General features: G+C 40.7%; 1 protein-coding gene across 1 annotated transcript in view; it reads left to right on the forward strand.

Moving 5' to 3' along the window:
* Window positions 1-22,506, forward strand: part of LOC134344936 (uncharacterized) — a 92,052-nt gene that overhangs the window by 3,447 nt on the left and 66,099 nt on the right. The window contains exon 3 of the mRNA XM_063045068.1: window positions 21,507-21,577. Within this exon, the coding sequence (XP_062901138.1) occupies window positions 21,507-21,577 (71 nt within the window). The remainder of the gene's footprint in view (window positions 1-21,506; window positions 21,578-22,506) is intronic.

Raw genomic sequence — 22,506 nt, forward strand, 5'->3', positions numbered from 1 at the left:
AGGAGATGCGGGTGACAGCAGCATCCATGTTGGAGGAAGGGAGACCTTGTTTTTTAAAGAAGGATGGCATCCCTGATGTCCTGGATAGGAAAGCCTAATCCTGGGAACAGATGCAGCAGAGATGAAGGAACTGAGAAAAGGGAATAGCATTCTTACAAGACATAGAGTGTCAAGAAGTATAGTCAAGATAGCCTTGGGAATCAGTAGGTGTATAAAAGATGTCAGTAAACAACTTGTCTCCAGAGATGGAGACAGTGAGATTGAGGAAGAAGAGACAGTTGTCAGAAATGGACCAAGTGAATTTAAGGACAGGGTTAGAGGCAAAGTTGATGAAATTGATGAGCCTAGCATGGATGCACGGAGCAACACCAATGCAGTCTTCAATGTAGCACGGGAAGAGTTGAGGAGCATTATCAGGGAAGGCTTGGAAGGTGGACTATTCTATGTAGCCAATAAAAAGGCAGGCATAGCTGCTCAAGTACTGTGTAGAAAAATGTGAAATTGCTCACTTTATTAAAATACTGGAAACGCTGAGTATTTTTCAACATTTCATAATCTTTCACCAATTAATGTTAAAAGGGACTTGGCTGTCCTTGTTCACAAGGTTACTAGCAATGAACATGCAAGCACAGCAGGCTGTTGGGTAGGCAAATGGAACATTAGGCTTCATTGCTTGAGGAATTGACTGCAAGAGTAAAGAGGCCTTATTACAATTACATAACAACAGACACAAAATGCTGGTGGAATGCAGCAGGCCAAGCAGCATCTATAGGAAAAAGTACGGTCGATGTTTCGGGCCAGGACCCTTCATCAGGACTACCTGAAAGAAGAGATAGTAAGAGATTTGAAAGTGGGAGGGGAAGGGGGAGATCTGAAGTGATAGGAGAAGACAGGAGGGGGAGGAACAAAGCTGAGAGCTGGAAAGTTGATTGGCAAAAGGGATACAAGGCTGGAGAAGGGAGAGGATCATGGGACGAGAGGTCTAGGGAGAAAGAAAGGGGAAGGGGAATACCAGAGGAAGATTGAGAGCAGGCAAGGAGTTATAGTGAGAGGGACAGAGGGACAGATACCATACCAGAAATGGGGGGAGGGAAAGTTGTGCTTGGTGGTGGGATCCTGTTGGAGGTGGCGGAAGTTACAGAGAATTATATGTTGGACCCGGAGGCTGGTAGGGTGGTAGGTGAGGACAAGGGGAACCCTATCCCTAGTGGAGTGGCGAGAGGATGGGGTGAGAGCAGATGTGCGTGAAATGGGAGAGATGCGTTTGAGAGCAGAGTAGATGGTGGAGGAAGGGAAGCCCCTTTCTTTAAAAAAGAAAGGCATCTCCTTCGTCTTGGAATGTAAAGCCTCATCCTGAGAGCAGATGCGGCAGAGACAGAGGAATTCCGAGAAGGGGGTGGCAGTTTTGCAAGAGACAGGGTGGGAAGAGGAATAGTCCAGGTAGCCATGAGAGTCCGTAGGGTTATAGTAGACATAAGTACAATTAATGTAGTAGACATATAAGTATCGTATAGTAGACATAGTACAATTACATAAGGTTTGGCAAGAACTCACCTGTGGAATTCTATACAGTTTTGGTCTCCTTGCCTAATAAATGGATATACTTAATATCAATGTAGCACAGCAATGATTCAACAGAATGATTCTTAGGAATGTCAGTCTGTTGAATGAGGAGCAATTGAACTTGTTAAATCTATTATATTCTCTAAAGCTGAGAAGCATGGGAGCTGTCCTAATTGAAATGTAGGAAACTCTTTGAGGGCTGAAAAGGATAATTGTGGGAAAGGTGTTTCCTCTGTTCAAGGAGTGTAGAAATTGTTTCAAAATTACAGGTAGACCAAAACGCAAGGATTTTTTTCTGCATACACTGCACTGGAGGTCTATGGAGGCTCAGTTATTGATAGCATTCAAAGCAAAGATTTCTGAATATTAAATGACTCCAGAGATATGTGGATAGGGCAGGAAAGTCCTGTTTTTAAAAAATCAGTCATGATCTTGCTGATGGACAGAACAAGCTCAAGAGGTTAAATGGATGATTCCAGTTTCTATTTCTTATAGAAATGGAAGATCAAATAGAAGACAAGGAAGATCAAATGCTATTTATTAAGGCAATTGTTTCAGTTTTCCTGAGATTGGGTAAACTATCTTGAATATGTCAGAAACTTTCTTGTTAGGTTGGTATACACCTTACTAACAAATCTTTTGTTTTGCCTACACCATGCATATTATCATAGTGCAAAACTCTTCACACATACATTTCTTTGTTATAAATCTGGACTATAGTCCTGAAGCCAGACGTAGGGAAAAGAAGTTACTTCAGTGACTGTTCTTTGCAATTGTGTTTTTATATATTTAAAAAACTGTTTTATTTTGCAAAGAAGATCAAGGTGCAGAACATATTAAATTTGCCTGCATAGATCTTACACTGGTGCAAGTGTCTGAGTTTCAAAGGTACCATTTTGTGAGCACAAATCAGTGGTTCAGTGTCCAAAATGCATGGGTTATCTCAGACAAAGAGTCTTTGCAGAAGTTTTCACATCCAGTTAATAGAACAATCAATCAGTAAAGTATGGTATCTGTCCATACAGTCATTAGAAAGACTGTGGCAATGCACTCTCACACTCAATGGTGAAAGGTCTACTGACAATGACACTTGTGAAACCTTCGGGCAGAGATGGCCATGTCAAATAAAGAGTAAGATGGATTTCCAGTGTTTGCATAGAAATAACAATGGAAAATGTTGGAAACACTCAGAAGATCAAACAATATTTGTGAAATTGATTGATGGGCAGGAAATGGAACATAGGAATAAATGACTCTTTCTCAGATATCTGGTAGTAACTGTTGTAAAGTAAACAAAGTCACCGGAGAGACACAGCAGGTGAACATGAAGTAGTCTTTTATTCAGTAAAATAAGACATCGCAGGCATCATATTGAGACCCTTTCAGAGGAAGAGGCCTCTTTGACCCAATATTGCATAACATTTTATATGCTAAAGATCAAGCGACAATTCTATACTTATAATGTATCTACAAAGCTTGCTTTGAATTTCATATAACTTTCATACCTCTCTCTTCGCACCTACACTCCAGACACCCAAAATAAATGTTAATCAACATTGTTTGGTTTTTCAATTAACTGTAGTTCACAGCTCAGCTCTCAGGACCTGTTGTCCAGAGCTGCATTTTAAATTGAATCTACAGTCCATGTTCAGGTCTAAAGGTTGGTTGCTGAAGTTAATGCTTAGGTTATCTAGCAAACTCCAGAGTACTCTCCAACGGTCCTCCTCTTGGCCCTCCTGGACAAAAATAAATTTGTTCCTGGAGAGGTCAACCTTAAGGAGGAACACACATCAAAGTTGCTGATGAACACAGCAGTCCAGGCAGCATCTCTAGGAAGAGGTACAGTCGACGTTTCGGGCCGAGACCCTTCGTCAGGACCAACAACTTTGATGTGTGTTGCTTGAATTTCCAGCATCTGCAGATTTTCTTGTGTTTGCAATCTTAAGGAGGATCTACTTAAATAGAATGGCAGAAATGCCCCGTTTTGAAACCGTCCCAATTACTCTATGTGTATCTATATCTATGCTATCATCCCCACTGTCTACCTCTCTGAGTCTGCACCCAGACACAAGTGTCATTTGTCAGAAGTACCATCTGTGGTCCCATCCATCCGGGAGCAAACCCTGCCTTTTCAGGCAGCACCCACACCGTGTCTTGGTCACTCAGCTGTGGGAGGATGATCTCCTTTCCCTCCAGCTCTCTCTGATCAGCAATGTGCTGCTGTTGTTTTGCTTGGTCCCTCAATGTGTTACAGTGGTCCCTCACATCTCCATGTAATCTTGCCAGTTGTAGTTTCTTTCTGTACACTTGTAATCTCTGTTGCTTCTCGTTCTCCGCTGTGCAGCACATCTGCTCTCACTCCATCCTCCCGCCACCCCACTAGGAATAGGGTTCCCCTGGTCCTCACCTACCACCCCACCAGCCTCCGGGTCCAACACATTATTCTCCGTAACTTCCGCCACCTCCAACGGGATCCCACCACTAAGCACATCTTTCCCTCCCCACCTCTCTCTGCTTTCTGTAGGGATCACTCCCTACGCGACTCCCTTGTCCATTCGTCCCCCCCATCCCTCCCCACTGATCTCCCTCCTGGCACTTATCCTTGTAAGCGGAACAAGTGCTACACATGCCCTTACACTTCCTCCCTTACCACCATTCAGGGCCCCAAACAGTCCTTCCAGGTGAGGCGACACTTCACCTGTGAGTCGGCTGGGGTGATACACTGCGTCCGGTGCTCCCGATGTGGCCTTCTATATATTGGCGAGACCTGACGCAGACTGGGAGATCGTTTCGCTGAGCACCTACGCTCTGTCCGCCAGAGAAAGCAGGATCTCCCAGTGGCCACACATTTTAATTCCACATCCCATTCCCATTCTGACATGTCTATCCACGGCCTCCTCTACTGTAAAGATGAAGCCACACTCAGGTTGGAGGAACAACACCTTATATTCCGTCTGGATAGCCTCCAACCTGATGAACATTGACTTCTCTAACTTCCGCTAATGCCCCACTTCCCCCTCGTACCCCATCCGTTATTTATACACACACATTCTTTCTCTCTCTCTCTCCTTTTTCTCCCTCTGTCCCTCTGACTATACCCCTTGCCCATCCTCTGGGTTTTTCCTCCCCCTGTCCCCCTTTTCCTTCTCCCTGGGCCTCCTGTCCAATGATCCTCTCATATCCCTTTTGCCAATCACCTGTCCAGCTCTTGGCTCCATCCCTCCCCCTCCTGTCTTCTACTATCATTTTGTATCTCCCCCTCCCCCTCCCACTTTCAAATCTCTTTCTAGCTTTCTTCAGTTAGTCCTGACGAAGGGTCTCGGCCCGAAACGTCGACTGTACCTCTTCCTAGAGATGCTGCCTGACCTGCTGCATTCACCAGCAACTTTAATGTGTGTTGCTGTAACAATCACCTCCTTTGCCCTTCCACCTCTATTCTAGCAGTTCCTTGCTATGTGCCCCTGCTGTGGGCACACAAAGCAAGTTCTCTGTGATGTCATGGCAGCTACATTCACTACAGCCACTTTACAACTTCTCTTCCCCCTCCTCTAGTCTATCTCACCGCCACCGGCCCATGATACTATCGCGAAGTAGGCTGATCCCACCACTATCTAAAACTTCCTGGTGGGCTGAGCTCAGGCCTTCCTTCAGCATTTTCAGCATCCCTCCTTAGATTATCCATCCCTGAATACTCCTCATACACTCAATATTTACGTTCTGCATAAACCATGGCTGGCTCATCGGATATTATTGTTCCCCAGTTACTCTCACCTCCACCCAATTGCTGCCTCACTTCCTCCTTAAAGAAGCAATGACTCTCTTCAAAGCTGGCATTCCCTGTAGTTGCCCACATTCCATCCTGCACTCCCTGGGCCATACTGTACCACATATTCCTTGGAGATTTCATTTTTACCTGCACGAGTATAGCTTTGGGGTGCATCTGGTTGAATTTCAACCATTTCCTGAAGCCTGCGCCAGATTCTGAATTCCCACATGCGATTTTAAGTGAGGATATCTCTGACAAAATGCTCTGCTTCTATCCGGGGGTGAAGGGCTAATGAATTATCATAATCAAGATCAAGGGGTGGCTCGGGTCATTAGAGTTCTCGACCTGATGCTGCCTGACCTCAATAGGTGCCATCCTGTATCTGGGTAAAACCTCTCCTTGAAATATCTCCACACTAATTCCCACACTATGCAAAATGTAAATAACGGGCAAAAGTTAAACAGTTCATACTTACAATCACAGAGTATGTATTCTTCAATCTGCCACTTCTGAACTCATAATGCCAGTTGTATTTCTTTACACCTAACTGTTACTCCAAGGTTACAGATGTATTGTTAAAACACGCACGCACTCACAAATGCGTATGCTAAAATACAGTTCCTGGAACGAGTATATACATCCTGGAGCACCACACCTGGAGTACTGTGTTCAGTTTTGGTCTCCAAATTTGAGGAAGGACATTCTTGCTATTGAGGGAGTGCAGCGTAGGTTCACAAGGTTAATTCCCGGGATGGCGGGACTGTCATATGTCGAAAGATTGGAGCAGCTGGGCTTGTATACTCTGGAATTTAGAAGGCTGAGAGGGGATCTTATTGAAACATATAAGATTATTAAGGGATTGGACACGCTGGAGGCAGGAAGCATGTTCCCGCTGATGGGTGAGTCCAGAACCAGAGGCCACAGTTTAAGAATAAGGGGTAGGCCATTTAGAACGGAGTTGAGGGAAAACTTTTTCACCCAGAGAGTGGTGGATATATGGAATACTCTGCCCCAGAAGGCTGTGGAGGCCAAGTCTCTGGATGCTTTCAAAAAAGAGATGGATAGAGCTCTTAAAGATAGCCGAATCAAAGGTTATGGGGATAGGGCAGGAACTGGATACTGATTGTGAATGATCAGCCATGATCTTAGTGAATGGCGGTGCTGGCTCGAAGGGCCAAATGGCCTACTCCTGCACCTATTGTCTATTGTCTATCCCACTGGTGTCCTGAACCTTCAATAACTGGTGGTCCCGTTACGCCAAATTAACACACAAAGTTTAGTCTCTTACATAAGCACACACACGTACGCATGCACACACACACACACACACACACACACACACACAAACAGCCCCACCCACCCAATATTGCATGATATTTTCTATGCTAAAGATCAAAGATTCTATACTTACAATGTATCTACAATGCTTCCTTTGAATTACATATCACTTCGTCTGGTTTTTCAATTAACTGCAGTTCACACTTCAGCTCTCGGGACCTATCATCCAAAGCTGCATTTTAAATTGAATCTGTAGTCCATGTTCATATCTAAAGATTGGTTGCTGAAGTAATGTTTTGCTATACAATCTAATTCCAGAACACTCTCTAACAGTAACTAGTAGGACGCAGCAGTGTTCAATGCCTGAGTTCTCAGCAATTCATAAGATGTATAGTGTATCAATGATTTGGACGTGGGAATAGAATGTAATATTTCAAAGTTCACCAATGACAATAAACTGGTGGGATTGCGAACTGTGAAGAGAGTGTACTGCACAGTTTGTTATCTTTTACACGCTGTTTGAATGCCCAAGTTGGTGTGGTTTTTCATTGATTCTGTTATGGTTATTATTCTATTGTAGGTTTATTGAGTATACCTGCAAGAAAATGAATATCAGGGTTGTATTTGGTGGCGTATATGTACTTGAGTAATAAATTTACTTTGTCTATTGATAAAGGTTTCAAGGTACCAGGATGAGTGAGTGGACAATAACACAGCAGATGCAGTTCAATGAGGATAAATGTGAAGTTGGCCTGATGGGCTGGAAATACAGAAAGGTGGTGTATTAATTAAATAGTGCTAGATTGGACACCATTGATGTTAAAAAGGAGCTTGGTATTCTTGTACACCTCTTACTGAATTCAGGCATGAAGATACGAGGAGAAACGGTATGCTGACATTCATGCAAGAATGTTTGAGTACAGGAGCAAGGATGTCTTGCTACAACTTTGCAGGGCCTTAGTGTGATCACACTTGCAGCACTGTGTGTGGTTTTAGCTTGTTTATCTAAGAAAGGATAGATTTGTGATAGAGATAATGCAACAAAGATTTGCCAGGCTATTGACTGGTATTGACTGATATATGAAGTGAAGTTACATCAATTAGGTTTGCATTCACTAGAGTTCAAAAGAATGGGAGGGGATCAAACTGAAATGTATAAAATTCTGACAGCCCTACACAAACTGGATGAGAGATAATATTTCTCCTGGCTGGGATTTTCAGAATGAGAGTTGCTGGTCTCAGAATACAGAGCAAGTCCTTTAGGAATGAGACGAGGAGAAATTACTACATTCAGGTGGTGAGGAGCCTTTGAACTTCACTACCATGGATGGCTGTAGATGTGAATATGTTGAGTGTATTTAGCAAGGTGGTAGGCAAAAGACTAAGAGGCATAGGGTAAGAGCTAGAAAGTGGTACTCAAAGTTCAAAGTAAAACTTATTATCAGAGTACAAACAGGTCATATTGTACATAGACATTAAGCTTTAGTTGTATTGAGGGCTGAATAGCCAGCTCATAGAATAATAATGATTCAATATGGAAGCAGGCCTTTCAGCCCAAATGGTCCAAGTCAACCAAGATGTCTTCCCAAGCTAGTACCATTTGCCAGTGTTTGGCCCATATTCTTCTAACAATTTGCTATCTATGTACATGTCCAACTGTCTTTTAAAAGTTATTATTGTAGCTGCCTCAACCATTTCTTCTGGCAGATCATTCTATATATGTACCACCCTCTGTATATATGAAAAAAAGATTTCATAGGAACTTGCCCCTCAAGTTCCTATTAAATCTTTCCTCTCTCACCTCAAGCTTATGCTCTCTAGTTCTTGATTCCTAAGACTGAATGCTTGTCTTTATTTTCTAGAATTATATAAGTGAAAGAGATGGATTAATATTTCCGGTTGATAACTTTTGTCTGAAATTGGGTTATTGGTTATTTGAGCAGCGACTAAATTGGCTCTTTTAGGAGAGTAAGTAAAAAAGTATCCATTTGAGATCGGGTTAATTCTAATGTGATGTTCCTGGCAAAACAAGATTAGAGACCTATCAGACTTCCATGGCAGCCTAAATAATTCAGTGCTTGAAAGAGACAGGCAGAACAGATCTGAGAGTCCACTGATGATTGACCAGTCAGACTGACTCTTCAACAGAATATAGGATATGCAGATTTGTCAAATGGTTTGATGTTTTCTCCCAAAGGCTTCTGGAGATCATGCAGCTACAAGCCCTGATAACTGGCATGTTCCTGGCTGGCCATACTACAGGAACTTGGTAGATTTCTGTGCACCACTGTCCACCAACTCTACCATTGCCACCACATACTTTGCAATCCCTCGACTTGGTTTTTGTTAAGATATGTCTTCACAACTGGACTTGAATAAGTTAAATGTATTTGTTTTTTGTGAGAGAGTACATCCCATAATCAGGCAAATAGATACTTTACCTAGAGTAATTTCTTGATAGTTTAGTTTGAAATGATAGATCTGCACGTCTGATGCACAGTTAATCCTATTGCTTATCCTGGTCTTAGTGTCTTTTGTTTAAAATGATCTTTGAATGCGCTGAAACAAAATAATCTTAATGAATTAGTAACTAAGCAATATTTAAATAATGAAAGTAGTTCAGAAGGATTGATCATTTTCTAAAATTATTGTGCAATACTACTCTTTCTGCCCACAAGTATTTCCCAAATTCAGTTCTTTTATAAAAACGAACACTTATTGTGCCTAACTGCAAATAAAATTTTAGCAAATAAAGCAGATAATATTTGATCAAATGCTAGTATAGTCCAAGGCATTGACATATAACATTTGCAATGCTATTTATTCTTCTCTAGTTTCTCAAATGATACACTTGAGATCCACATGTTCATGTTTCAGATGATATAAATTGCTTTCCTGTAACCTTCTACCTCACTCATTCATTATTTGTACTTGACTGATATCAAGTTATTTAACAACTAGCTAATTTGTATCAGAATTCAAGAAAAAAGTATGCTGATGTTACTGAATAGATGCTTTCAGAGTCAAGGGTGATGTAAAGCGAGGATCTTTTGAGAACATTCACTTTTTGAAATGTCAAATTCCTATTGTGGGATACTATCGTGTAAACAAGGAATATCATTTCCAATCTTCAGACACCTTCAAATAAATTCAAACCCAACTAAAGCAACATAGGTTATGTAGTACTTTACACTTTTCTTCCTGTGCAGTGCTCTTTCCCTTCAATTATTACTGATATCAGGAAAATCGATTACACATTTACTAATGCGATTTTTACAGTTCCAGACACATTACATGTGCTTTAACGTAACATTCCTATTCCATCTATATGAATCACTATGGCCATCAAAAGTTTCTTTGGGTATCAAAGGCATCAAAAAACTATTCCTCTTTTGAAGTCTTTGATATCCAACAACAATTGCAGCACTTCTATTGAGGGGGCCTAAAATCTCAATATAAAATGAAAGCAAAGGGATGCCTATCAGGCTTTCTGAAATGTAAATCAAGTTATTATCCCATTTCAAATGTGGAAATATTCAGCTTGTGAGGTCTTGGGGGGGAAAGAAAACATATTGAGGGGAAACCCTCAAAGTAGGTAGCATATTGTGCAATAATCAGAAAGGGACAGAAAAAAAAATCAAATGACTATTTCTTTAAACAGCCTGCCTCAGTAGCAATACTCCTTGGCTTCCTGTAACTGGGTGCCAGGCCTGCACAGGCAGACAGTTCCCTGTCTCCACCCAGCTAACAGGAGTCACTGGCCACTCATTTCTCACTCATCATCTGCAGCTTATTTAAACCCAGTTCTCATCCATACTCCTTGTTCAGCTTTCGAGCCAACTAGTCAGCCTTCAGTTACCTTGTTGCCTGTAATTTTATTAACTACTCTCTCTTGTTTTGTGGCCCCAGTGGCCTGTTATTTTGCAGTTGATTATTAAAGTTAGTGCACACTCACGGCGAAATCATCTCCGCTGCACTGCTTTTGAGTCAAGCCTCCTCTACATTTCCTGATAGGCCTGACACTGGTTATTTTTAGGCAAAGCTCAAGCATATTAAATTCAGAATGGGGTCCTGTCCATCTAATTTAAGCTTATCCAACTTTGACAAGGCTATGGTTACCGGAAACATAACTTCCTATGCAGACCTCAAATCACCTGCTGGGACATCAGATACTTCCAAGTATAACAAGCAGATGTGTCCACTGCCCGTGAAGCTTAATAGAATATGTCATGGCTTTGACATCACAGCTTGTAAAGAAGAATGTGTGGTTGTTCCTTTGGGATTTGGGAGGGACATCGGTTCCATATGCAATGGTGCCTAATCCATCTGACCTTTGCTATGTTTGCACGCTCCTCCACGTGTATCTGAACATGTCAGAAAGTACCTACAGTGGACCCTGCTGCTGCAGGAAATGACAGCTGCCCAGCAGTAATCTGCATGCAAAATACTAGGGACTTCTCCTTAAAAGAAGTTTTTGCCAGCTATCATGACCACTGACTCAAAGAAATGTCTTCCTTATTTACAAAGAAGTTATGATGGACTGGAGCCATCAGAACAAGTGCTTGGAAACAACACTCATTTTAAGTTGCCTTCCAAGTCACACGGCATCCTGACTTGGTAACAGATTGCTGTTTCTTCATCATTACCTGGTCAAAATTTTACAATTTTCTACCTTCACCATGTGGTAGAAACTCAACTGGACTGGCCACATTAGTATCATAGCTACAAAAATAATTCAAAGACTGTGTATCCTGCAGTAAGTTGTTCATCTTCTGACAACCTAAGGCCTTTCTATTATCTGCCATTCAAGGAGCATGATCGACTATAGGCAGTCCCTAGATTCTATAAGGATTCCATCCCTGAGAACTGTGCATAAGCTGATTTCTTCATAAGTCAGGAACGTCCATTTACTATGATAACCCATTTTGTATATCACTCTATATACAATTGTAATAATCCTTTCACTTTGTTGAATAATTAACCTAACACTATCCATAATTAATCTAATGGAATATATACAGTATCCAGTTATAAATGAATACCATGTAACATTATTATTTTTACTTGCTTGAAAAGTGCTTTAAAAATGTCTGGAAGTTTCCTCTCCAAATCACACATCATGAAATTTATCAATAGCACTTCAGTGTTGCTGAGGTTCCCTTCCCAATATTACTGTGGGAGCACTTCACCAGAAAATGCAGTATCTGAAGAAGTGGCTGACCTCTGCCTTTTTGGGGACAGTTAGGGGAGGTCAATAAATAACCAGATCCCAAAAATAAGTAAATATCTGGCTGGAAGAGCATCTCTGGGTGTGCAAAAAGAAAAGACTAGAAAGGACAAATGTCAGTAGTTCCTTTACAGACAGAGACTAGAGAACTTCAGACAGCACTGGTGTGCCCACACAGCCAACATTTATTTGGAAAATGCAAGATTTTAAAAAACCTGTTCCCCTGAAATTCCATGCAGTTGATTAATGCCAATTGGGACATGTTCATCAATACCCTACATTGTTTGTGGTGCCACAACTGGCAAAAGAAGCCCTTTGAATTGGTAGCTTTTGAATGCAAAGCAAATTTTTAGACCAACTTCTAAAGAGGATTAAATGCAAGAAACATCAGTTGCTGAAATTTGGAGTAAAAAGCAAACTGGTGGAGAATGCAGCTGATCAGGCAGCATCTGTGAAGGCAGAGGGATGGATGGCATTTCTGGTTGAGCCTCTGCATGAGTCCCAAAAAGTCCACCATTCTTCTGTTTCCACTGAGCTCCTCCAGCAATCAGTTTTTGCTCTATGAAGCAAGATCTAGCTGAGCAAGCATCAACCTAGTGGAAAAGTGGTTAACCGTCATAGAACAGTAATAGATGGCTTTTATAACTGTTGTCCCATTTTTCAAACACATCCTGGAAAATCCAGTAGAAATAGCAAAGAAAAAGAACAAGGGCACTGCAGAAGGTCAAAAACAAGAAACCAATTGACTGGAACTTAGCTTCAAAACCCTCTTCAAAGAGATTGAGCACAAGAAAGTGATACTGCTGCTTTGTGCAACTAATATAATTAAATGTACATTAAGTCCTTAAAGTCACAGACTCCAGCTGAAACAACAGTTTCAATTTATATGCTGCCTTTACTCAGAGTGACCACGAAAATTGCCAGGTATGGCTATTGTGAGCAAAAGCATACAGGTGGGATATGAAAAGAGAAAATGCTGAAAATACACAGCATGGCAGGCAGCATCTGTAGAGTTAACATTTCAGGTTGCTGATCTTTCACAGCCAAAAGCTGTGATTTCACTCCTTCTGGACAATGTTTGGTGATCTTTCTGTTCCCTCATGAAATTTTACTGCTAAGAGATAATGAAAGGGAAATTCAGCATAGATCAACAACAGTAAACATGAGGAATAATGTTATTTGCCAGTTGTGCTCACCTCTACACATTTGGTCTATTGATTCTAATACGTTTTCCATTATAAGTATGCTTTAATTTCCATAGAAATAGAAGTCTTGGCTTAGTTTCATAATTAGTAAGTATAAATGTTTGAATGTAACAGATGTTTTCGAGAAAAATACCATTAAACACAAACTTCCTGAAACAGTACATAGGAAACCTTCTCCTTCCTCCAAATTTAAAATAAATGTGTTATCGAAGTATGTATATGTCATCATATTCAACTCTGAGATTCATTTTCTTGTGGGCATACTTAATAAATCCTATAACCATAATAGAATCAATGAAAGACCGCATCCAACAGGCAGACAGCCAGAGTGCAAAAGACAACAAACTATGCAAATACAAAACAAAAAAGGAATAATAATAAATAAATAAGCAATAAATATCAGGAACATGAGATGAAGAGTCCTTTAGATTGAGTCCATAGGTTATGGAAGCAGTTCAGTGATAGACAATTGAAGTTGAGTGAAGTTATCTCCTCTGGTTCAAGAGCCTGATGATTGAGGGATAAGAACTGTACCTTCTTCCTGATGGCAGCAACGAGAAGAGAGAATGATCTGTGTGATGGGGGTCCTTGATGATGAATGCTGCTTTCCACGTAGATGTGCTCAATGATGGGGAGGGCTTTATCCGTGATGGACTGGGCCATATCCACTACCTTATGTAGGATTTTCCATTCAAGGGCATTGACGTTTCCATACCAGGCTGTGATGCAGCCAGTCACTATACTCTCCACTACACATTTATAGGAGTTTGTCAGTATTTTAGATGTCATGCTGAATCTTCACAAACTGCTAAGGAAGTAGAAGTGTGGCCATGCTTTCCTTATAATTGCACTTACCTGCTGGCCCCAGGACAGGTCCTACGAAATGGTAACACAGGGAAATTTAAAGTTGCTGACTCTCTCCACCACTGATCACCCAAAGAGTATTGGCTCATAGATTGCTAATTTCTTCCTCCTGAAGTCAATAACCAGCTCCTGGGTCTTGCTGACATTGAGTGAGAGGTTGTTGTTGTGACACATCTCAGCCTGATTTTCAATCTCCCTCCCATATGCTGATGTATCACCACCTTTGATTCAGCCAATGACAATGGCGTCATCAGGAAACTTAAATATGGCATTGGAGCTATATATCCAATGTCTTCCATGTGTAGTAATTGCTGATTTCCCTGCAAGCATCATGCCAACCGCTACTCACTACCTCAGGAATTTTGTTCCTGTGAGATGAACAGAAGTATTCCCAATCATAGAACCTTGAGAACTCTGAATCAAGTCTGAAACTTCAGAAATGTGCATACTACTAGAAGAACATGCACATGTGTGATTTCCCATAAACTTCAAGGTGGTCATAGCACCGATTGTCAATTCTCTTAATTTTAGATTTACAAACCTGTGCAGCAGCGCGTTTAATGACCCGACAAGGGTAGACAAGTAAACTCCAGCTATCATCCCTTTTACTCGCAGGGTAATAATCCAGTTCTAACATAAAATTAATAGTTGCATAACAAACTATTAATACAGCAATTTCAATGCACAAGAATAAACACTTTGTACATACTATTTGTTTCTAGAACTTTAATCCTCCTCTTCACCTAGTTTAACAAGTTAATACCAAAATATCTCTCACATCAACTACTAATACCACTTTAGAGATATTCCTCCTTGCTAACATTCCCAAACTGTGCTTAAGTCACCCAGTTTAAATGCTATCCCTGAAAGGATTTATTACCGTCCTGCTCTATTTGTTTGCTCAGGGTAGGAAGTAATAGTGCTAAGAAATCTGAGCCACTGAGGGAGCAAATTACTTCATTCCCGGGTTGTTTTTTCACTCTTGCCCAGTATCCTGATCCATTTCTATCAGAATCTAACCCAATATATACTAACATAAGGAAGCTTGATCAGTCTTATTAGGAAATACTTTAATAGAAGGAGTTACAGAATGAGATGATGAGTATGAAGTTCTTTGATACCTTTGAAGGAATGATATGGGACTAGGAGAATGTTTTGAGTGGAACAGCCCGTAAATTTTCGCTAAGACTTTACATACATTGGCAATTTGCTTTCAGAAACTTAGTAATTATTGATCAAATTGGCACAGAAAAAAATGAGGCAGTCTTAAAGTACCCAGTCGAGAGATTGATTTTAAAAGAAGGAACTCATAATGTTTCAAACATTTCAACAAATTTGCAGAAGGACTCAGCATCTTCTTTAGTGAGGAATAAAGCTATTGCATAAATCTCTGTTTAATTCTGTTGGAGAGAACATCATTCTCACTGTATCCTCTCGAGCAATAGCCTATTCACGTTTTTTTCTATTCTTGGTTTTGCTAAATAATTGTTATTTAATTATTACTGAATTAGTGCAATTCTTCACTTCGTGCTTTAATATTTTTAATGATTTTGGTGGAAAATATTCACCTGCAAAATAAAAGGTAAAATTTGTTCCTCCTGGGGCTTCTATTTATGCTGATGGTAATTAATTCAAATCTGCGAACCTTTATCTTTTGAACTTTGAATTAGTTATAGGTATTTTCACTCGTGAAGGTAGTGCAATGATTTGTCCATATATTCCATATAATTTTCTACAATCAGACGCTTCCAACCACTCCCTAAAGTTTGCATTATCATCTGAAAGTGTATCGAAGGCTCATACTTAAACAAGGAATGACTTGATAGACCAAGTGATCCTACTGAGCCCATGTTAGGATCTAAAATAAGAACAAAATAATAAAGAAGAATTTTTTAACATGAGTAAGACTGTAGATGCTGGAAATCCAAAGTAATGCTCTCAAAATGCCAGAGCTCATCAGGTCAGGCAGCATCTATGGAAATGAATAAGCTGTCGGCGTTCTGGGTCGAGACCCTTCTTCAGGACTGGAAAGGAAGGGGGAAGATCCCAGAATGAAAAGGTGGGGGGGAGGGGAAAGAGGATAGCTCGAGGATGATAGGTGAAGCTAAGTGGGTGGGAAAGGAAAAGAGCTGAAGAAAAAGGAATCTGATAAGTTAGAAATGTTTTAAGTGTTTTACTAGTGTCATTTCTTACTGTGGACAATAACAAATGGTAGGATCTGCCAGATAAGAGTGAGGTTTGTTGTGATGACTTAATTTTACATCTGTTTTTATGAATTGAACATTGCATCATATGGTATGGAATGACAACTATTTAGTCTGTGTTTTAAGAGACTACGAGACAGGTATATGCAGGAATTTAAGGTGGGGGGGTTTATATGGGAGGCAGGGTTTAAGGGTCGGCACAACATTGTGGGCCGAAGGACCTGTACTGTGCCATACTATTCAATGTTCTATAATTCAAGATATGGATTTTTCATTTTTTAAATAATTTGATGTATAAGACACCTATTTCCTTTTACTCGCCTTGTACAGTAATTGTTGAATCTGAATCCTCAGATGCTAGGTGCTGGCAATGGAGTTTGGAGCAGAGGAGGTGTACAGTTGAGATTATCCACAACAAAGAATCTTACCACAATCAAACCAAAGAAGAAGCATACAAATTAGCCCGAGAAAGTGGCTCACCTGAGGACTGGGAGAAATTCAGAGTTCAGCAGAGGAGGACAAAGGGCTTAATTAGGAAGGGGAAAAAAGATTATGAGAGAAAACTGGCAGGGAACATAAAAACAGACTGTAAAAGCTTTTATAGATATGTAAAAAGGAAAAGACTGGTAAAGACAAATGTAGGTCCCCTGCAGACAGAAACAGGTGAATTGATTATGGGGAGCAAGGACATGGCAGACCAATTGAATAATTACTTTGGTTCTGTCTTCACTAAGGAGGACATAAATAATCTTCCAGAAATAGTAGGGGACAGAGGGTCCAGTGGGATGGAGGAACTGAGCGAAATACATGTTAGTAGGGAAGTGGTGTTAGGTAAATTGAAGGGATTGAAGGCAGATAAATCCCCAGGGCCAGATGGTCTGCATCCTAGAGTGCTTAAGGAAGTAGCCCAAGAAATAGTGGATGCATTAGTAATAATTTTTCAAAACTCGTTAGATTCTGGACTAGGTCCTGAGGGTTGGAGGGTGGCTAATGTAACTCCACTTTTTAAAAAGGGAGGGAGAGAGAAACCGGGGAATTATAGACTGGTTAGCCTAACGTCGGTGGTGGGGAAACTGCTGGAGTCAGTTATCAAGGATGTGATAACAGCACATTTGGAAAGCGGTGAAATGATCGGACAAAGTCAGCATGGATTTGTGAAAGGAAAATCATGTCTGACGAATCTCATAGAATTTTTTGAGGATGTAACTAGTAGAGTGGATAGGGGAGAACCAGTGGATGTGGTATATTTGGATTTTCAAAAGGCTTTTGACAAGGTCCCACACAGGAGATTAGTGTGCAAACTTAAAGCACACGGTATTGGGGGTAAGGTATTGGTGTGGGTGGAGAATTGGTTAGCAGACAGGAAGCAAAGAGTGGGAATAAACGGGACCTTTTCAGAATGGCAGGCGGTGACTAGTGGGGTACCGCAAGGCTCAGTGCTGGGACCCCAGTTGTTTACAATATATATTAATGACTTGGATGAGGGAATTAAATGCAGCATCTCCTAGTTTGCGGATGACACGAAGCTGGGTGGCAGTGTTAGCTGTGAGGAGGATGCTAAGAGGATGCAGGGTGACTTGGATAGGTTGGGTGAGTGGGCAAATTCATGGCTGATGCAATTTAATGTGGATAAATGTGAAGTTATCCACTTTGGTGGCAAAAATAGGAAAACAGATTATTATCTGAATGGTGGCCGATTAGGAAAAGGGGAGGTGCAACGAGACCTGGGTATCATTATACACCAGTCATTGAAAGTGGGCATGCAGGTACAGCAGGCGGTGAAAACGGCGAACGGTATGCTGGCATTTATAGCGAGAGGATTCGAGTACAGGAGCAGGAAGGTACTACTGCAATTGTACAAGGCCTTGGTGAGACCACACCTGGAGTATTGTGTGCAGTTTTGGTCCCCTAATCTGAGGAAAGACATCCTTGCCATAGAGGGAGTACAAAGAAGGTTCACCAGATTGATTCCTGGGATGGCAGGACTTTCATATGAAGAAAGACTGGATGAACTGGGCTTGTACTCGTTGGAATTTAGAAGATTGAGGGGGGATCTGATTGAAACGTATGAGATCCTAAAGGGATTGGACAGGCTAGATGCAGGAAGATTGTTCCCGATGTTGGGGAAGTCCAGAACAAGGGGTCACAGTTTGAGGATAAAGGGGAAGCCTTTTAGGACTGAGATTAGGAAAAACTTCTTCACACAGAGAGTGGTGAATCTGTGGAATTCTCTGCCACAGGAAACAGTTGAGGCCAGTTCATTGGCTATATTTAAGAGGGAGTTAGATATGGCCCTTGTGGCTAAAGGGATCAGAGTGTATGGAGGGAAGGCTGGGGCGGGGTTCTGAGTTGGAGGATCAGCCATGATCATAATAAATGGCGGTGCAGGCTCGAAGGGCTGAATGGCCTACTCCTGCACCTATTTTCTATGCTTCTATGTTTCTAAAACCATAAGCTTTTTCAATTCTGTACCGTGTTCTCTATGACACTCTCCCTCAATGTTCTGTTTATTATTTACACTTTTCTGCACCCTTCCTTTATTTCTTTATCTCCCTCATAAGCACCCCATTTGGTCTTGCATTGTGGTCCTATTTGTCTATTAATCAGTAGAGCCTTCAGCTCGCTCACTGAAATTCACCCTACCCTTTATGCCCCAACAACTAAACACCACCCTTCTCCCACCCCCTTCCCCCCCATTCCTTCAGCCACCTATGCCAACTTCTCCCTGATTCAGCCATTGCTTTATAAACCCTTAATTTCAATTTACAGTTCTGATGAAAAATGACTGACTTAAAATGTTAAATATTTTTCACTCTGTTCAGGTGCTGGTTGATCTGCATATGTATAATTTTTTTGTTTCAGTTTTCCAGCAATTATGGTACTTTGCTTCAATTTTGTGAGTGTTCTTTATGTTTAGTTTTGGGTTTTTATTTGTGCAGCACAGTGTAAGATGGTAACACTCGGAATCTTTGCTTCTCCACGCTAAATAATTTAAATATAATAGGTACCATTCAAGGGCACCTTGACCGTACAAGCCTTGGCTTAAAGGAATGCTAACCCATTGATTCTGTCTCTACATGTCCACACTGCTTACAGAAAACTAACCACTGTGTGAAACAGTTGTTTCACTGATGGAGTTATTATACGGGATATCCCGAATTTGGTGCAACAGAAGCTTCATACTCTACATGAAGACTATGTTGGACCATAGGAGTACACCTGCTATGTAAGAACAAAGATACTCTGATTAATCTTTTCAATTGCTCCAAGAGGCAAGTGTTAGCAGAGCAGCCTTGATAAGCACTTTCCTAACGTGCAGCCAACTTGCTGGATGGGTCCTTGAATGTTAAAATTAATAGGATGTTTTGGATGTAAAATCAATCAGCAGATACAAAGACAATTTTATATTGTGCATGATATATATGGAATCGTCAATGATATTTGGCAAAATCCGGATCAGTCAGTCTCAGTGCAGCAAGAGCTTGGTAACTGCTGCCTTCCACTACTATCAAGCTGTCCACCTCTACGTCTTCTCCCGTGTCCGTTCCAGCACACTTTCAAGCAGTTCATTCACCTCAAGCTGACCACCTCTACGCCTTCTCCCGTGTCTGTTCCAGCACACTTTCAAGCAGTTCGTTCACCTCAAGCCATACAGCAAAATTCAGTAGCTGTTGCAGTTAAGGGCCACCTCTTTAAATGGACCCACTATTTCAACACATAGCCAGGTTTCATTCCGAAGGGCACATGCATGCGTCTTTCAAAATTCCGCACAGTTAATATGAACAACCATGGAAACACAGCAGAACCGTTCCAGTATTGTGCGTGGTCTTTTACTGCATGGTGGTGATGTGAATCCCTCTCCAACAGCGCCCTGACTCACTGATGTAGGCCTGCCACACAGCACCAGTACTATGCATGTTTTCTCGTGAAAATTCAAAGTTCAACGTTCAAAGTACATTTATTATCAAAGTATGTATATGATCTCCAGCCTTGAGATTTGTCTTCTTACAGACAACAACAAAACAAATAAACCCAATAGAACCCATTAAGAAAAGAAGATTGTCAAACACCCAACGTGCAGGGAAAAAAAAGTGAACCTCAGTTCCAAATGTTCTGAACCACAATATCAACTGAAGATTACCGTAGTGATTGTGACAAATATATCACTTTCCTTATCCTGTCTGCTTTCCTGTACAGATTGACAGTTGGCAATGCATTTTTCTCCATTGTTGTCCTGCACTTGTTGACTATATTCTATCCAGTTATTTGAAATGGCTTCCCCTCTCATACCATTAACTCTTGTTCCATTCAATATTCAGTTCTTAGTTCCTGTTCCTAGGCATTGGTTCCATCCCTTTTCAAGAAAATTGAATTAAACTGAATCAGAACATAATATCATATTTGACCCCAGGATGTGCAGCTGACCACATGTCTACACCATAACCAGTATCACACAAGTTTGCCACTACCTCTGTTCATCCTTGCATTTATTACATCTGGCCTTAACTATTCCGATGCTTTCCTGGCCAAATTCCCTAATTTATTTAGTAATTAAGTTATTCAAAACTCTCTTGCCTAGCTTCTACTCGATCCATTTACACCTGTGTTTGACTCCTAGAACACATTAATTCCCATTTAATGAACATCTCAATTTTAAAATTTTTGTGTTTTCAAATCCTTCTGTAATCGGTGTCCTGTTTATCTAAAATGCTCCAGCATCACATTTCCATGGGACATCTGTATTCCTCCAAATCTGGTGTACTAATCTTCTCAAATTTAACTGCTTGGTCTTTGTTGTTAATGCCTTCATCTGAAAAAACTTAAATCTCTGAAACACACCCTGCTTTTATCTTTCTCCCCTTTCCTCCTTTATGCTGCTCCTTAAAGTCCATTCTATGACAATGCTTTTGGTCATCACTTCTTTATGCACTTCAAAAGCAACTTTCATTTTATAGTGTATCTGTGTGTGCCCTGAGGCATTCCACAGCTCAGTTACCAACTGGATGTTATGTTGATTATACTAAATCTGTGTCCTGCCTACTGACCCTTTCTATCCTATGTTTAATCTCTCCAAACTTCTAAAGCCAGTGTTTTAGTGGATCTGAACAAAGACTGACTGACATGCAAGCCTACTCCATTGTTTTGTATAAAATAATTTGTTGGGATTTGAGTCCACACTCGGCATTATGATGACTACTAATGTAAAAATGTTACTTTACCACCCTAATGCTTCAGAGCACAATGCTGTGACCTTCAAAAGTTGATATGTTTCCAGTTATAATTAACACCCAATTAGACTTATTGCATGGAATCTGGTGTAAAAAAAGTATCAGTGACTACATGCAAATAGCAAATAACTTGAACCAATCTTTTGTATCTTTCTCCCCCACATACTTCAGGACACTGTGAGTTAACTCGCCTACTGATATGTTCTGGCTTTAATCCCAGGCAACAGGATGACTTTGGCCAGGTAAGAGGCTTTTAATCTTCCATAACCTTCCATCCCCTAAATTTAGTCCTTTGTTGGAATGCCTATGCTTCCTAACTGTCTTTGGCTATCTCAGCCAGAAGGCTTGCTTTCATCCATTAACTACACAAATGTGGAAAGTTACAGCTAAGGCTGATTCTGTTCACCTTTGGCCTTTTGTTTATAAGTGTACGTGCATATAATCTTCTGCAGGAATACTGATTAATATTTCTCCCATCTGTGTCCCACAGCATTTTCTCTTCCTTCAGATGCTGCTTGAGCAGCTGAATATTTGCAATATGTTCCGTATTTATTTCAGATATCCAGCTTTACAGAATCTTGCTTTGATGCAAATAAATACAAAATGGCTGGCATTGCAAATAAACATTTGTCTAGTGGAGGAGGTAGACCACAATATCAATTCCTAGTGTAATAGGGTTAAGGATTTTGACCACTGAAATTTGACATAGTTATATTAAATGTAGAATACAGGTGTCCAATTAATTGTATTGAATTTATGGATATAATCAATTAATTTTCAGAATTAACACCTTCAAGTCAAAAGGAGATGGGTTCAAGTTCCACTCCAAGGACATAATAACATCATTTATGCAAACATTTCAGTGTAGTGCTGCAGAAGTGTTACTTTGCTGGAAGTACAGGCAGTAGAATTTGGGTGCAGAAAGACCATCAGTTGATTGCCAAGCATGCAGTTTACTTCTAGTATGGCATCCTATGAATCATACTGAGAAGGGAATTAGCATGACATGAAGATGCAGACGAAGACATAATGAAGGCAGCTTCTGATGCCAATCAAAATGGAATGCTGCCTTAATGCCATCAATGCCACATTGCCCTCTCTTAATAATGCAGCTAATTCCATTTAACCAATTGGCATGCTCTATTCAATACTTAGCAAATGAAAACTACCC

This window comes from Mobula hypostoma, chromosome 4 (genome assembly GCF_963921235.1).
Source record: "Mobula hypostoma chromosome 4, sMobHyp1.1, whole genome shotgun sequence".
Lineage (NCBI taxonomy): Eukaryota > Metazoa > Chordata > Chondrichthyes > Myliobatiformes > Myliobatidae > Mobula > Mobula hypostoma.